This window comes from Bacillus rossius, chromosome 12, assembly GCF_032445375.1.
Source record: "Bacillus rossius redtenbacheri isolate Brsri chromosome 12, Brsri_v3, whole genome shotgun sequence".
In the NCBI taxonomy this organism is placed as follows: domain Eukaryota; kingdom Metazoa; phylum Arthropoda; class Insecta; order Phasmatodea; family Bacillidae; genus Bacillus; species Bacillus rossius.
In genome coordinates, this window is record NC_086339.1 from 5,852,793 (window position 1) to 5,870,358 (window position 17,566).

At 35.5% G+C, this 17,566-nt stretch overlaps 3 protein-coding genes across 9 annotated transcripts in view; 2 read left to right on the forward strand and 1 right to left on the reverse strand.

Moving 5' to 3' along the window:
- The window catches only part of LOC134537440 (serine/threonine-protein kinase PLK4), a 30,308-nt gene extending 21,335 nt beyond the window's left edge, over positions 1 to 8,973 (forward strand). For all 3 annotated transcript variants that reach the window (XM_063377878.1, XM_063377876.1, XM_063377877.1), the window contains exon 16: positions 1 to 8,973. In XM_063377878.1, the coding sequence (XP_063233948.1) occupies positions 1 to 4 (4 nt within the window). In that variant the 3' untranslated portion in view covers positions 5 to 8,973.
- The window catches only part of LOC134537444 (uncharacterized), an 11,085-nt gene continuing 666 nt past the window's right edge, over positions 7,148 to 17,566 (reverse strand). The window contains exons 2-3 of one of the 5 annotated variants that reach the window (XR_010075990.1): positions 13,658 to 13,881; positions 7,148 to 7,514 (exon numbers count right to left, since the gene is read on the reverse strand). Coding sequence is in view for 2 of the 5 variants with exons in the window: in XM_063377885.1 (XP_063233955.1) it covers positions 7,215 to 7,514; positions 13,750 to 13,890 (441 nt within the window). In the remaining 3 variants the exon portion in view is untranslated. Of the gene's footprint in view, positions 7,515 to 11,861; positions 13,516 to 13,657; positions 13,891 to 17,566 lie in introns of those variants that run through there. The other 4 variants (XR_010075989.1, XM_063377886.1, XM_063377885.1 and 1 more) reach the window with 4 other exon arrangements.
- LOC134537441 (amine oxidase [flavin-containing] A-like) overlaps positions 13,805 to 17,566 on the forward strand; it is a 20,040-nt gene continuing 16,278 nt past the window's right edge. Inside the window, exon 1 of the mRNA XM_063377879.1 lies at positions 13,805 to 13,872. The gene's annotated coding sequence lies outside the window, so the exon portion shown is untranslated. The remainder of the gene's footprint in view (positions 13,873 to 17,566) is intronic.

The following is a 17,566-nucleotide window of genomic DNA, read 5'->3' on the forward strand; positions in this document are numbered from 1 at the left end:
GTGACAAAGAGTCGAAGCAACAAGTTCAAGCTGTCCCTTAAAGAACACTTTATTCTTCACTGCCACTTAGCCTGACAAGATCTGAACAACGCAATCTCTGTACAGTATTCCAGCAAATTTTTTATACTTGAAGTACCAATGAATGTGTATATAGTGCAGTCATTTCTAGCATAGTTAGGTATTTTGATGTGTTTGATAACTTTTTACAATATTTTTATGTGAGCGTTTTACTGAGATACATTTAGGTATATGTAAATATATGTACTGTTAAATCTGATATATAGAATCTATGAACCACTGAAAGTATTAAGTAGTTCAAAAAAATATGTATCATATGCATCACAAACTGCATTTTTGTAAGTTATAATTTAAAGCAGGTATATACCTAGAGGTGAATGAGTAATTCCAATTAGTAATACGTATTTTGTAGCACAGCAATTAAAACAATTAATGTTCAGAGAGATGAAAAATTCAAGTCATTTACTCTTAAAAATTTATTAAAATTTTAAAAGACTGTAGAAATTCTTACAAAAAAGTACTCTTTATTAATAAAATAATTTATTTTTGTTTTGGGATGAATCTTGTAGCTTCCATGGTGACTCACAATTGCGGGTTGTTAGGAAATACAATATACTTCTCTTGAAAGAAGGGCAAACTTGGAAGACTGAATGAATTTTTTTGCTTCATTGTATTAATAATGAAATTTTTCTGTGTCCACACATTTTTATGAAAATTTTTATCAGTTGAAAAATTTGAAAATGTTAATATTTTAAGTTCATTGGTAATCAAGAGTTGAGGAAAGTTAAATAGTCTAGCCTTCAGGTTCTATAATATTTTGTGTCTGTTTACAGTAGTAGTATTTATTATGACATTCACAATGTGCCAAGTATAATATATATTCATATGTACTTGCTTGTACTAGGTATAGTTTAGGTACGTAGTTTTGGTGTACGTATTGTTGATAGTCGTTTTTATTGATTCGCAAGGTAGCAGGTTTGTACGGCCACAGTCTTCTGGGCTTAGCTGCGTCTGGCTATGCTTGTAAAGTTACTGCTTTTATTGGTTATTGCTTTTATGTTTTTATGTAAATTATTTTTTACACTCACCCCCCTTCCCCCTCACCTTTTTTTTCCCCCACCATGAACAAGTAATGGCAAACTTTTGGCTGAGTTGAATGCAAAGCAGTAAGGATGAGTCAGATAGCTTATCAACCTCTGCTTTTACCCACCTGTGGCATGCCAGCAATGTAGGCACCGCCCATGTGGAAATAGCTACGTATATCCAAATACTAGCCTAATGTATTCCTTAGCTAAGGGATCCACCTAAAGTGAATCGTAGTGGACTGTGCCATCTGGATTCTCACAAAGGATGCCAATGCATCCCTGCATGCGTCCACTAACTCGAGATTTCTAAGGATGCGACACTCGCATCCACTGATGCGTCCCTACTTCCATTAGCTTCTAAATTGTGTTCTATTTTATTTATTTATAATATTATTTTAAATTTTTGGCGTAAGAATTTTTAAAACATTATAAGTGATAACTTAAATAGAGACAAATAGACGTTAATAAAAATTATCGAAAGGAAAATTTGAACTTATAGGGGTATTTAATACTTATTATTAGTATATTTTTTTTATAATTTGAGATTCATAACAATATGTTTATTTTCATCGCTAAAATTTATAACATCCATGTTGCATTAAATCTTTCAAATTGGTTGTTGTTATTAACGTTTTGCAGAATATTCTGCGATATCATGACTCAAAATGGTTATGTTAACATTATTATGGCCAACTGTAAACAGTTGGTGCTAGCGGTATAAGTATTTGAATTGTATCCATCCCTTAGAAATGCATCCTTTACATTGTGGCTGCATTTGGTAAGGGATGTAGGGATGTGTGTGCTGTGGATGCATCCTTATGTATTCAGATGATATAACCCATATCTCCCATCCCACCTCCACTGTGTTCCCACGGTTATTTGTCATTTTCTCTCTGTACTTTCTTTGCGGTCTGCCTTTGGAGCCTCTTTTATTTTTCTACCTCAGCATTTATCTTCCTCACCTCTGAACGTATTCCTAATCTTGTTTCTTTGTGAATGCCAACATTCTGTCCGTAGACTTTCCACACAGTAACAACAGTTTACAGTTGTGAGAGAAATTGTTTACTAGTGTAGATATCTTGGTTTAGGTAGTATTCCATGCAATATTAATGTGAGTTACATAAAAGCAAGCGTGATAATCTCCAAAACAAGGCTCTGGTGTGGTTGTTGTTTGCTACAGCATGTTGTGTCTTGTGTAGACGTCAAGGGTCACCAGATGCCAGCTGTGATGAGTCACGACTCACTGAGTCACTGGCAGTCAGCTAGGAGCTGGTAGCATGGTCATCTGGAGACTTCTCGTTTAATACTTGAGTCACATCCCCTTAAGGCTTCCTGTAAAATCACGGCTCATAATAATTGCCAGATTAAATTTCTTTATTGAGTTGTAGGTCCTTGCGTGCTGACAAAAAGAGGATGTTATCACCAGTGCCTTATTTACTCACCAATAAGCTGAGACACGGAACAGAGATTTCACTTGTTCTCTACTGTAGACATATACATATATGGTGCGATTCATATTTGAGAGGCAACCCTTACCTGATAAGGTATTTTTGTGACCCAAATTATAGCTGCTAACCGACCCATACGCAGGGGCAACTCTTCTGCGGATAAACACAGTATGTCTTCCATATGCAGAAAAAAAAATTTAAAACTCTTTAACCAAGATGATGAACTAGTAGTTATGAAATATTTGGTGTACATTAAGGAGTTTGTGTTACTATAACAGAATATCTACATTCTGGAAAGTCAAGAAGTTGTAATTCATCAGTGGAACATCAAGGAATTTACTTGAAATCCTCGGAAGTCATGTAAATTCTCCAGTGATAGTAAATTCAGGGGGAAATGTCATACTCCAGTCTGCCATTATACAAACTGTAAAGCATTTTTTTTCCAGATGGTGTTATAGTGCATACTTACTAGAAAAAGTTATATGCGAGGGGGGAGGGATCTATTTTCTTTATTCATTTCAGGAAATTGTATAAAGGTTAATTTTATTTAAAAAATTACTAATTCAGGAAAATCAAAAATTTTGGTCAGGAAAAATTTAGAATTTTTTTATTGTTTGTGTGGATACCATGTGACCTGTAATAGAAGCATAGTAGGCTGAATTTGAACATAGTTTTGAGATTTCGCTGCTTCTGTTTTCAATAGCCAATTTTGTTGGTATGGTAAGGTACACATTCTTTTATGTTCATGTGCAAAGTAGCTGTTTCCAATGTTTTACAAATGGAAACACTAGTTTTCAGATGAAAATTCTTAAAGGTAGCATTTATTAGAGTAAAAATATTTTGTTTGTGTTCCATGCATGCATAATATAGAGGGATTTATGTATTTTTTATTTTTCAGATCTTTCGATAAGGAACTTAAATCATAAATATATTTATTATAGTAATTTTAAGAGCTGTTATGTGTGAGTGCCCTTGCGTACGTGTACCCGTGTGAATATATGAGAGTGTAAATATGTATAAAATTAATTTATATAAGGAAATAAGTAAATTTATTACTAAACACCATTTACTATTGAAATTTTTGAATTTTTTATGTTAGTGAAATGCAAGAGTTACAATTTTTATAGTTTGGTTGGAGTGATTCCACAGTATTCCAAAACAGATTATTTATTCCTAAAAAGAATGAATACGCTACTTTGATATTCAATACCAAAAATCTAAATTTCTGCATTGTATATTTAAAACACAGTATCTAGTATAAAGACTTTCAATGGGTATCTTTCCTTTTTGGAAGATGTCTACTATTAAAATAATTTATATTTGATTTTGAAAACTAATCGCCTTTGTGCCAGAGAGGTCTGAACGTGGACTTGGTGTGAAAAATGGCATATAGAGGTGGGGAGTGAGTCAATCAGTCAAAGTATTTATTAAGACCCCTTCTCGATTATGACTTATTCCCGGGAATCATGAGGGGTCTTAACATTGGGGTTTCACGTATTACTTTTCTGTGTAACCATCATAATTAAAGTAAACATAAATTCTGTGACAAATTTTTGCGTAGCAGTTTGTTTGATAGCTTACTAGTGATTGATAATAGTAAGTTGCTCCAGTTTTGACCTTTTATGACATTAATCTAAGCAAATCAATACAAAAAAATCATCATCAAGGCTACCAATGCTGCTTGAGGCTTGTGCGTTATTGACATAACAAATCTTATCTTTTCAAACCTTCGCAACATACGTTCTAACTGTAGTGGTGATGTTGATTTTAAATTAAAGTTATCACGTGGGCTACATGCAATACATATTTGCAAGCAAGAAAAACATGTTTAGTTTTGTTGTGTTTATTTATTTATGACATGCGGTATAGTTTGCTCTTCATAAATTTTTCCAAACAGAATGTGTTTCACTTCAGGAAAGAAAATGCATAGTAAAAATTTTTATTTCGCAATGAAATGTAACTTGAAGTAGGGTAATATTTACACAAGGTGTGAATCAGCTGTGTGTGTGTGTGTGTATATATATATATACACACACACATACATACATATATATCACAATTTTGTGGACACGATAAATGTAGCAATTTTTCACAAATCACTTCCAAACTGATACATAAAATCTAGTAGTGGAAAATTTGGTCGAGTTCGTAAATGGCAATATCCGACCAAAGGGGTAGAAATGGGTAAGTTTTTTGAAAAACAGAAAAATCGCTATAACTCCCATAATATGGAAAATATCATATTTGTTTGAACGTATTATAACTCGTAGGAGTAATGCCTAAATCTTTTGTCTGAATAAATTTTGATACGATCAACCATAACTGCAAGGGGTTGAAAAAACAAGGGTTGGAGGACAAAAAAAAATCATAACTCTGTTCGTAGGCACAACTTCGAATTCATTTATATTGTGTATTAATATTATAATTTTTATCTAAAACTTTTGTCTTAAACAATTTTTTATAATACAAACGCTTATTGCAAAAGGTTGAAAAAACCAGGGGCTGGAATGGAAAAAAAAAAACTTCCCTGCCCGGTACACTATCGAATCCAATCTTATTTTTGTTAAACTGTCTAAATATCGACTAAAAATTGTTCACCCTACCATTACTCCAAGGGATGGAAATAACAAGGCTTGAAAGTAAAAAAGAATTACTTTTTTCAATAGATATACTCTCACATCCATTATATTTTTAATGTATGGATCTTTAACTTCATCTAAAACTTTGGCTGAAACAATTTTTGATGGAATGGATTATTGCCATAAAAATGTGGGTTGAAATTTAAAAAAATTCAATACCTACTCTGGATCAAATTCATTTGGATTAATTTTTAAAAAAATCTTAATATTATCTTAAACCTTGGTGCAAAGCAAATTTTTATACGACAACATTATAAGTGCAAGGGATTGAATATAGTCTTGGAAGGTCAAAAAATAATAATTACATACTTTAGTTGGCATGTATGAAATTTAATTTATTCTCATTTGTTCAATGCAGAATACATTGAGTTAAAAATATTCGTAATATTTTCGCTGCATTGGTAAATCAGCAAATATTTAATCTATCATTTCTTAATATTGGAGAACATAAATGTGTTATGTACAATAAATTCTGAAAAAGTATTTGTTCATATAAAGTTGAAATTCTTTCCATGAGAAATGTTTTAACAGTGTTCTACTGTATGTAGTAGATGCACTCACTCTGCATAGGGACCTTAGCACTCTGAATACCAAACAAAAGAAGCACAGGGCACTGCCAATCATTTATTTATGAATGGTTAAAGTCATATAATATTAATAGAAACTGGTTAATTCCCTCAGCCTGAAAACTAATTCATATCTACGCTGCTTGGTCACATTTCCATCCAATACACCAATGGAATGGAGGAAAAATATAAAACATACACTATCTCTGTTATAAGATGCAAGAAAATTTTCCACTATTATGTTAGCCTATATATTCTTTCATGGGTTGAAAGAAAAATTTATATGGCATGATAATTTTGTACGTATGTGAACACACTGTCACTGTGTCAAGTTTGGCATCATTTGTTGATATCAGTGAAAGACTCGAAGTAACAGTATGTATAACCAGTCTTTTTAAATAACTGATTAGGTATATAATGTAAAAATTTTCTTGTGGGTAACTTTATCAAATTGAAATCATGTATCAGGAAAGAGAGGCAAGTTGAATAATGCTATAGGTTTTTTTATTTTTAAAATTATGCCCTGCAGTTAAAATTTAATTGATTTTCTGGTTTGCACCATCATGGATTTTTCAGATATCAGTCAAAGCAAAGCCTTATTTTATTTGACACAAAAAAATTAATTTTTAAAGATTCTGAGGCTTTTTTAAAGAGTAGAATTAAATAAAAGTCTACTTTAATGCAGTCGTTATGGGATGTAACTAACGTTTAATAGTAAAGGGAAGCAGTCAAGTAGACACAAATAGTTTTCAACTGTCAGCTCACTGATAAGTATGTATGTACGTAAGTACTTACGTATGTATAAAATAGCACACAACGCAAGTGTGAGATTCCTCAGTCCTGGTTGTTGGGAAGTAAGGGCTTTTGAGATTTATTTCGAGCATCATCTTTGGTTCATTTTCTCTTGTTACGTTCGTTGAGCCGTTGAAAGAGAAGACACACGGCAGCAGACTCATTTGTGAGCAGCGCCCGCCCAGTGTTTCTTTTCGTTTGAAATGTGGCAAAGAGAAGAAAAAAAATTGTTTGGATCTGGTGGAAGAAATTTGACCACAAACATGTAGCAATAGGACTCTGCAACCCCAACATCCTGTGACAGGGTGTTTCCGTTAGACAACTCACAGCGCCTGACCGCATGCAGGCCCACTCGTAGGCCCACCCTCTTCATAGTAACCGCCTGCCGCTGGCGATGGCTCACCTGCATGGCAGACAAAATAAAAGCGGAAACGAAAAAAAAATATATATATATGTCCGTTTTACACAAGCGACCATGCATTGGAGAGGAAAATGAAAGGAATGCCAGCTTTTATCATCGATTTTCCTACATTTCTATTCGTCACATATTCAACACACAGATCAAGGGTTTTAAGGTTGAAAAAGGAAGAATTTTAGCCTTTGGTGATAACTATCTGTTATTGGCTTGGAATTTATTTTTTTCCCGGGGCTTATCGGATACAAAAATCAGAATGTATGGGCTGGCAATAAAGCCACGTTCTCCCGAAGCCAGCCGATGCTCTCTCCTGCTTGAGGGACCACTGGCGTCAGTATCCATGTCTCCCTTGATGCTGGGATGTCCGTGGTCTCAAGCTGTGAGACTATGTCGCACAGCCACGCACAGAGGCTCGAGGCGACGGACTCTCTCAAGGTCGTAGTGGGCTCCGAACCACTTGGCAGTGGTTCTGTGCCCATGAAGGGGAGTCTTGCCGAGCTGGGGTCGAGCGTGACGTTGAGAGGTTCCCCTCCCACTTGCTTCTTCATCAACTAAAGAAAAAAAATTAAAAACTCTACATTTGTGTCTTAGATGAAAGAAAAAAAGTTTTATTACTTCAATTTTTTTTCATTTTGGCCATTAATTTTTGCTTATTTTCCAGATTCCATGTTTAAATAATATATAGTTCTCGTTGTTGGACTAAACATAGTGTAGTATGGAAGAACCATCTTGATTTGGGAGTCGAAATAAAATCTCTGTAATAATCCCACCTATAAATAATAACTACAATGCTTGTGTGCTCTAAGAAATTCCCTTAATTTACTGTACTAGGTAGTGTGATGTGCGAATATAAGATTTGGGAGTCGGATTCAAAACTCTGTAATAATCCCACCTATAAATAATAACTACAATGTTTGTGTGCTCTTAAGAAATTACCTTAATTTACTGTAGGTAGTGCTTTTTTTGTACATAATAATGATGTATTTTATTTGTCTGGGAATGTATGTCAATATTGCCTGTGCAGAGTATGCTCATAATATTGTGTGAATAGTTTATTCGTGGAATATTACTTAAAACCGCTGTACATATTTGGTACTTATTCTTACTGTAAAGATTTTTTTGTTGTTAGCAAGGAGCCAATGACCAGTATGTAAACTAATGAACGGAAAAACTGCAGTGCTTGGAGTAGGAATTTTACCTTGTACAGGTGTAGTGGGTAGATGTGAACAGACATGGAATATATCCATCATACTAACACACTCCCGCACATAACTGGCGTCCGTGCGAGCATGTGTTAAAGGTTTGAGGTTTATGAACAAGGACTCAGGGTTCGGCTGGAATTCATCACGGCTGCAGCTTTGGTATAATCTTACGAAGGTACACTGGAACCTCACATCACAAAGTACATCACTGTAAATTATTTCTTTTCAGCTTATTTACAGGTCCATCTAAGATGTTTTAACTTTGGTAATGGTTCAGTGTAAAGTTCTTTCAGTATTAAATGCCAAACCTGTTACGTGTAGTGAAATTTCACTGGCATTTGAAACTTGTACATATATTGTAGAAAAGGACACTTTAAACGTGAATGTTATTTTTGTTGAACTGTGGCTATCAAATTTGGAATGTTGGTTGTAAAGGAAGATAAAGATATATAATTTCACTCGTATCATGATTGATATTGAGAATTTTGTGTGGTCATATGTCAGATATTGGTTTAATGAAAGTGCAATTGTTTTCGCAAGGCAATGTGTGTGTGTGGGCATACTTGGAGCAGGCTGTGTGGGGTTAAGTACTCCAAGCCAGATGTATTGTAATGATTCTTAAAATATTCAGTACAATTTTATGTTTATTGATTGAAGAGAGTGTTATAGATTTACTTATAATGTGCTTATTTGTGAAATTATTTATAGTAATAATTTTTTTAGTTAAAATATAGAGACAAAAATTATTTTGTAAGCTGCACATATTTTGTCATCATAAAGCATTAATAAAGTGATTTGTTGAACTTTATTTATCTGTTGTCTTTTGGTGAGTATAGTCAACAATGTGTATCTATAAAACAGTTGCAAACGTACCTAGTAGAGATTGTTGAGAAGAAATTGAAATAAGCTTTTTACCATGGTGAAGCAAAGCATATCTAACTATAGGTAAGTGGAAAAATTAAACTGCTGCGTGAAGTAGCAAGACCATCAACTTCCTAATACATGTACTTCAGGTTTGTTTCTGTTTTCTATCAGCCAGTGACAAATGCTCATACAAAATATATTGTAACAGGAAAATAATAATTAAATATGAGTTTGAATAAAATCATTTTTTTTAATACATGAATGTAATGTTTTATTCCAGAAATTTAAACAAGTGGTAGATGGAGAATGGGAGTAGTTTTTTTAAAAATCATATTTATACAATAATTATTATCTTATTTTGAATGTTGAGTTTGCAAGGAAGTACCAAAATTCTTATTTTAAGGGGGTGGTAATGTAGGATGGGGTGGTTTACGGAAATATTTTGTAAAAATTGGCATTACCCTTGTTTTGAAGGTCAGGTGTGCAAAGTGTCATAAGATGGGAATAAAACTCTAGATTTTTGGAAAAAAAACAAGCAAACATAGAATTATCCTTATATGTGTACATGTATCATGTGTGAGAGACCAGACCACGATGCCTAGTTTTCTTGCAGGGCAAACTGTTATGCGACTTTCACAAAAGCAAGCATTAACAACAGTAATCTGAGGCTGCATATCATCCAGCTGATAATATGAAGTCTACTACTTATATACAGCAGTAATCCAGAAAGTCTATTTTTGGTTTTGTATGTTAATCACATACATCTTCAAATAATTCTCACTATTTCAGTATTGACGCTCATTTCTTGCCATACAGCATAATATACACTTAACTCTCAGAAAATTAATGTCTATCATATATGTTCTGCTGAAAGAAATGTTATGCCTGCTTTCGATCTTTCATACGGAAACTCAATCATGGGTGGGGGGAGGGAAGAACCCCAAAAGTCGCATAGAACAGTTCTTTCCTGCCATAGAGAACACTATTAATGCTGCATAACAAAAAAAAAAAGTTTTTGAGTTAAATTTTGACTAGTTCTAAATACAAAATTCACTAAAAAATTTTTGTCATCATCACCTAACAAACGTTATTAAATGATCTGTATGCCGCACGTGTCTACAGTAAATGCTTGTTTGCAGTGCCTGCAGAGGGTAGTGACCTCTGAAACCACAACAAGGCCTGCTTGTTATCAGCTCACAGAGCCGTAACTCGGTGCAACTGACGCTGCGAGAGCGGGGTGCACTGGAAGCTGGTACTGTGTATTAACTTGCATAACGCACACGCAGCCGCTCCGCCGGTGTTATGTCACTGCCGTGGCGCCACTTGCCGGTTCAAAGTCCGAGGATGTAGTTCAAGGAAACTGAAGGTCACTCGCGATGTTGGGTTCTAGGATCGACTGGGAGAAGTCAGGAGAAGGCCGTATTCTTTTAATCTTGTATTGATACTGTCTAGAATTCCTCGGAAATGATATGTTAATGATGTAATTTATTTGATTAAATGGTTATTTATTACCTTTGACCTTTGTGCCGGCGTACAGTCCAGTGAGGCCGGGAGCACCATGTGTGCTGCGAACGGATATTCTGCCAAAAAAAAGTTGTTCTGCTCCAAATTCAAAGGCTTAGGAAGGACTTTAGACCATAAGAAGTACAGACATTTGCAACTTACTTCGTCGTGATGGACCCGCGGCCGAAGTTTGTTGGTCGAATTCATACTCATCGTGTGTGTGTGTGTGTACACACATACATGACACACATACAGAACACACACAAATAAAACACAATAAGAGCCTGAAAATGACCCATAAAATTCTGCCTGCCTATCCACCTTTAATGGTACACTAAATAATAAATTGCATTAATTCAATTAAAAAATTTTATTGGTCTGAAATTTGCAAAAATTTTGCAGAAAAACTAAGCATACTCTGCAAACAAATGTGTAAGTTTTTTTTTGTAGAAAATCAAATGCACGAATCCTTTTGCTTTGTCAATGTAACGTAATTTTTTTGGAGTAACGTGACAGTTTGATTGATAGGCCTATTGAATGGCACATGATAGTGCGTGAACTGTGACCTAAGCTTATCTGAATGCTAAGTCCAAGTTCAGACTTTGTTTACAATGTCATCTTTTATTTATTCATGCTAATTAACATTTTAATTATAAACATAATGTTTTTATTAATACAGTTGCAAGGTTTTTTTAAATGTGATCACATGAGTCAAATAAGTATTAGAAATACTGAGTTCTTGCTGTACTAAGCCCTATGGAATAATTCTGTTAATTCCATTAAGTGCTTTTCAGTATAGATGGAGTGTGTCCAAACCCAAACCCCCAGTTTTTAAAAATTGATTATTGTTAAAATTACTTTTTAAAGCATGTAATGTTATAATTCATAATGTTATTTATTATAGTATTGTCCTTAAAAAATATTAATGGAAGGAAAAAATTGTTTTCTAGTGAGCTCCTGGGGTAGCAAACCACCGACCTATCAGGGCTCAGCACTCAGCATGAATATAGTTCAGTGGCAGGAACACGTGGTACTGGGGCAAATGTCTACTTTATTCTTAAATGTCTGTAAGTGTTCGCTGTTGCTTTCCAAAATTTAGTGATATATTTTTCGTAGAAATTTACAATAATTCGAAAATATTTGTACCAGTTTGACCAAATTAACTCAAAACACACAAAATTATCTCAATGCTTTAAACAAAATAATTCATGGAACATTCAATTATAACTTTTGAAAACCAGGAGGAAAACATTTTATAAACAGTAGGTACTTTTAATAATGAATAAAATTGACTCGAACATAAATTACTACATTTGGGTCACAAGAGTATTTAGTTATTTATTAATTTTTTTATTTAAATTTGTTACATGCCCACCGACAGTCTTGGGACTTTAGAGGTGGGCACGACACAGAACAAGTACGACACAAAACAAGTAAAAACAAACACTATCACAATAAATAGTTTTGGTAGTATGGTTTATTATGTTCCGGCACAGACTTCAGGCTGAGGTGCAAGTTGTGGGTCAGTGACCGGCCACCATATTGAATTTTGGTGTCAAGATTTTCCTGGATTTTCACAAAAGTGATGAAAAAGGCACAAAATTTCTCTATTTTGAGGGAAAATGTTCCATTTTTAGAGAAAATTTCCCATTTTTTCCGCCAAAAAATTCAAAGGGGCATAAGACTCCGCTCAAGCCGTTGAGCTTGGATCTTGAATTTTGACTGTCACAACTTAAATGTGACACTGGATTTTGACTCCATGATTACTTGTTACCAAAAACTCAAATATATTTGTAAATAAGTTATTTAAAAAAAAGGACCTTACACCATTGAGTCCGTAGTCCTTTGTTCAAACCTGGTAAAGGTTAAGTTATAAAATAGTAATAAAAAAATTTTAAAAATATATTTAAACAAGAATACACTTATATCATGGATTTAAGAGGTACTGAACGTCTATGTAAAGGCCTTGCCGCAAAAATTAAAATTAGGTCCTTATGAATGTGTTCTTTGCTTATCTTCACATGCCTTTTCAAGTTTCCAAAGTGGATAAACTCGCTAAGACACATGCTGCATTGGTATGTAACACATTCAGATTTAATGCAATCACTTGTCAAACATCCACGCATATGCAAGGTTTTAGCATTTCCATGTGCAGATAGTTTGATGATGGAACACTGCTAGTTGTTGCCGCTTCGTCCATTGAAGTCGCAGCCACGGATGTGCGCATGCCTTTGAGCCTCCTGAGCATTACTTATACACATACATTCATAGTATAAATATTATTTTTAATAGGAGGCTACGTATATTTATACTTTCCAAAAGATGATAGGCCAATAATGTTCTCACAGTGAGTCCCACAGTAATAATTCTCAACACACTTAATTCTTACTGTAGGACCAAAAGTCTTTTATCCATGGATCCAAATGGCTCAAACTGGTTTCAGTGGCTCCAAAAGGCTCCAAGTAACTCTAACTGACTACAGTTGGCTCCAACTGGTTACAGTTGGCTCCAACTGGCTACAGTTAGCTCCAATGGCTTCAACTAGCTACGGTTGGCCATAAATGGTAACAGTTAGCTCCAGCTGACTCCAGTAGGTTGTAACGGACTCCAATTGGTTACAGTTGGCTCTAATGGGCTCCAATGGTTCCAACTGGCTACAGCTGGCACTAATCGCTCCAACTAGCTACACTCGGCACTAGAAGGCCACAGCTGGCTCCAACCGGCCCGTGACGCGGCTCGAGCCGGGAGCGCCCGCGCCGCAGATGGCCGGGCCTCGAGCGCGCGGGGCAGAGTCTGGCCGGGCGCGGGGAAGCAATGAGCTGTTGCCTAACATGTCGTCCACATGGAGGTCACCACCGACCACGAGGCTGGAGCATTGGGGCAGTCGGGTGAAACCAAGAGCAATCCCACCGCCACGTTTCCCAACAGCGGGATGGACCCCGGACCGCTCGGCGGTGGGGGTGACGTCAGCGGCCAGCGTGCACTGCACCGGTACAGCACATACGTACTCTCAATTAGCTCATTGATACTTCAGTGATCTTTCCAGAAGTTGTTGATAAATACAAATATAAGATTGCCCGGCTAAACTACCGGAAGTATCCTCCAAGAACACTATACTATATTACTTGGCAGCCGGACAGTGGCGTGACGGTGGTGCGGCGTGGGGCCGCCTGCTGCGCCGCGCGCGGGGGCAAGGAGCTATCTGCGCAGCCCTGACCTGGAGGGTCAAGGCGAGGTGCGCCCCTCGGCTAAACCCCTGGCCACGGGGCCGTGCGGACACACTCGCCGGCCATCCACCATCCACCATCCACCAGCCGCCAGCCGCCAGCGAGGTCCCAGGGTGAGGCACCTGCGCACACTAACAGAACTTAACTGTTACTGGTTAACACTACAGCGATGGGAAGACTTCTTTTCAAAGACGAGAGAACCAAACGCCCGATCGTGCATCTTCGGTTTTTTTTTTTTTTTGTTGTTCATTGTAACTCATGATAACTAATGGTCAATTAGGTTAGGTTAGCTACATTATAAATACTTTAAAACATCGTGGACGGTTGATGTGGTTCAGGATAGCTACATTAAAGATACTGTGAAATCATGTAAACGGTTCCCTAGCATGAACTTCGGGTAACTTCGGGTTTGGCTCTCTCGTCTGTGAAATGAAGGCTTCCCTACAGTGATAGCACGCTGCTCTTGTCCACGTGAGTGTTTAGAACGAAACACAACACTCGGGAGGTCGAAGTACGGTGTACTTTATAAGAGTGTACTATATAAGAAATTTCAGTTATTTGAAAATACGAAGAGCTTTTTTCGTTTATTTGAGCTAAATTCTTACTTGAAAAGTTTGTAAATTGACTTTAAACAGCACTGACTCTCATTTTAATGTTTTAGTGTATCGCTGTCGATGATGTCTGCACTGGTAGAATTGTTTTTATGTGCTTTGTGGCCTAGAATGTGCGCAATCGGCCGTAGGTCAATTTTTCCTCATTCAAATCTCATTAAAAGATCTTATAATACCGTTATCAATTTAATATCTGCATTCAAATGTTAAACCCATGCCTTGGCCGGGACTCGAACCCGGGACCCTTCGCGCCGTAAGACGGCGTGCGTTCGACTACGCTACGGAGGTCGGCGCACTGTAGACTGCAAGGGCGGGGTAACTATCATGGAGTATAAGTGTAAAAGCTCTTAATGAAGTTTATTTTACATATAAATATATTCTACACACAATTACTTTTGTTATTTTAAAATTGCGTGACGTATGTGTTCGTGACCATACATATTTTCAAATAACTTTCTTATTGGCGAACGTGTACACGTTTACCGTACACGCACGTGCTTATTCTCAGCTTTAGGTACTTCGTGCGGTTTATATTATACAATTTAAAATTTTATTTGTTTTGTGACACTTGACTTTGCCAACTGACATCCTGATTCGTAAAATGTGTTCAGTTTTGGGAGTTTTTTTTATTATTATTTCCCATCCCCCCTCCCCCAAATGCAAAATCTGACCAATCTGTGGAGCCAGCGAGCCCTTGTATCAGTGAACATGATTACAAAGTTGTCCCGCTCTGACTGGTGGGTAATTGCAGCAGAGCACAAATAGCCCAGTCAGTTTATAGCATGGGGAGGAAAATGGTATAGGAATCGGTTGCAATGTTATGTAGCCTTTTTTTTGGTAGTTTCTGTTATTCCCGTGCCAGCGGAAAGTATCGCTAGTTGTAACATATTAGATCATACTGGAGACTTTTGACAATTATATTTTTACATATTAACGTAAATAAGTAGCTTTTAACAGAAATATTAATAATTTTTATTTTTAAATTCAAAACTATGTTTTACTTAAGTTATAAGTAATATTGTAATTATATATTTGACACATGTAGTCATAGTAGTGTGTTTGTTTGTGTTTGTAAGTTGGAATTAACGTGCATCTACGAACATACAATTATTTTTCATTTGGAATATTTAATTTACACAGTTGGAGATATACCTACTGATAAAACATGAAACTAAAGCCAGACTTTGCATGGAGAGGGAGGCGAGTGCAGTGGCATGCAGGTTGAGGACATGCGTTGTGATTGTGCCGTTTGGTTTGGTTAGGCATGTTTTTGTGCTCTGGCAGAGCAGTGAATTGTAAAGCCGTAATATCCTATGAAAAGAGCCGCATGCGGCTTGCGAGCCACGGTCTGCGACCCTAGCTCAAGGGGAATGATCCAATAGTTCCATTCGTATTCATTTCTTTGCTCTTGTTGATAGACGATACCTACGGACAAGAAATGAAAAATTCCATTGACCTTTATGAAAAGAAATTACATTTAGTGCTGGGAAAAATTGTATCCTATGTTGCATATGTAAAATTTAATTCTTGAGGAAAGTACTATGAAAACACAAACATTTATAAAAATGTTTACAGATTTCCAATTTCATAGTAACTACAAAAATGATAACTTTTATGTACAAGTTCTTGGCAATTGTTGCGGGAGTAATTTGGTAGACATTAATTTAGCAGCTTCTGCGAAACAATCAATGTACATATTTATCAAGATCTTTGAGAATATAACTTTTTGTCACATGTGGATTTTTATTGGTGACTTTTGTTTTTAATGATACTTTCCACATGTGCCTATGTGCAGGGCAGAAATTTAGGATAGGTTTGCGAGATACATATGGGTAAAACATATACCGTTATTTTCACACTCGATTATAATTGTGCAAAATTTGTATGTAACGGGACAATTGAGAGTTTTTTAAAATTTCGGAAAAGGTATACCTTTTTACAGATAAATGTGCATAGTCTATATTAGCCTGCCACTATAGTTCAGCCCCATGATATTTTGACACATTTATTGTAATATTTAGCATGGAAAATGGATTGTGTTTTGCGGAAACAATGGAATAGTCCGTATTCAATTTAATGTTAAGTAGGTAAAGAAAAATTCCCAGTATAACTTTTGTTTTGTTAATATTTAAGAAACTGTTCGAGTTCGACACTGCCAACCACAGAAACAAATGTAATATATTTGAAATTTAAATTGTAGTTCATGTACAACCCAGCCCTCACTAACATGGAGGATTTATTATGACAGGTTCTAAGTAGGGGCCCAATTATGTGAAGATTGGTTTTTTTCTATGCTTATTTTTTCGTATAACATACCTCCAAGTAGGTCACTTGAAACTAAACTTATTTTTTCAAAAATCTCAATTGGTTACTAAAGTTTAATTGAAGTCACTTGTCATTTTTTGTAAGTTTTTGTAGGTTATGACATTGATCAACATTTATTATAACTTGACATTGGTGTTAATATATTTCTTAAAATAAAAAAAAATTTTTTTGTGGTTACGTAGTTTGTGTTATGAAGAGGGGTAAAGATGACGCTGGTTATTTGGTTGCTATTCTGGAATCATATCCTTAATTGTTACCATCCTGTTTCTGAGATTGTATATTCAACATGTTTCCCTACACATGTATTGGTATTGATTATGTGTAATATCGGTTGCTTAAATTTGTCAAGTTTATATGTTCACATGTTAACTTTTATAAGCCACTTTTGTAAAATCTATTCTTTCATTTAACATATTATTCATTTGTGAGAGCTTATGGTTTTTTTTGCTTGCATTTTCATGTTTTAATAGAACTTGTTAAATGAGTGTATATACTACAGAGACTTATGAAGATGTTATTTATTTCAGTGCCTTGCTGCCTGACTAAAAATATTTGTGTTTTGTCTTATCAGAGTGATAAAAGTCGTTTCTGAACTGTAGTTGCATTGGTGACCATGGTGCTTCACAAATATAGCTGTCAGAAATTCTTACATTGTTGATGTGTCACATTGCAAATAAACTTTCTCTACACTTGCATTAAGTTAAAACTTTTTGATTAATCTAATTTCCTTTTTTTATCATCCTGTAGTGTAACCTGACAAGCAGAATATTTTTCTCCACTAATTTGTTAAAAACTTCTGTTAATTAATATTTAAAATAATAGCACATATAGGTTTTTCTGCTAAAACAAGATAATATAACTCATAAAAATA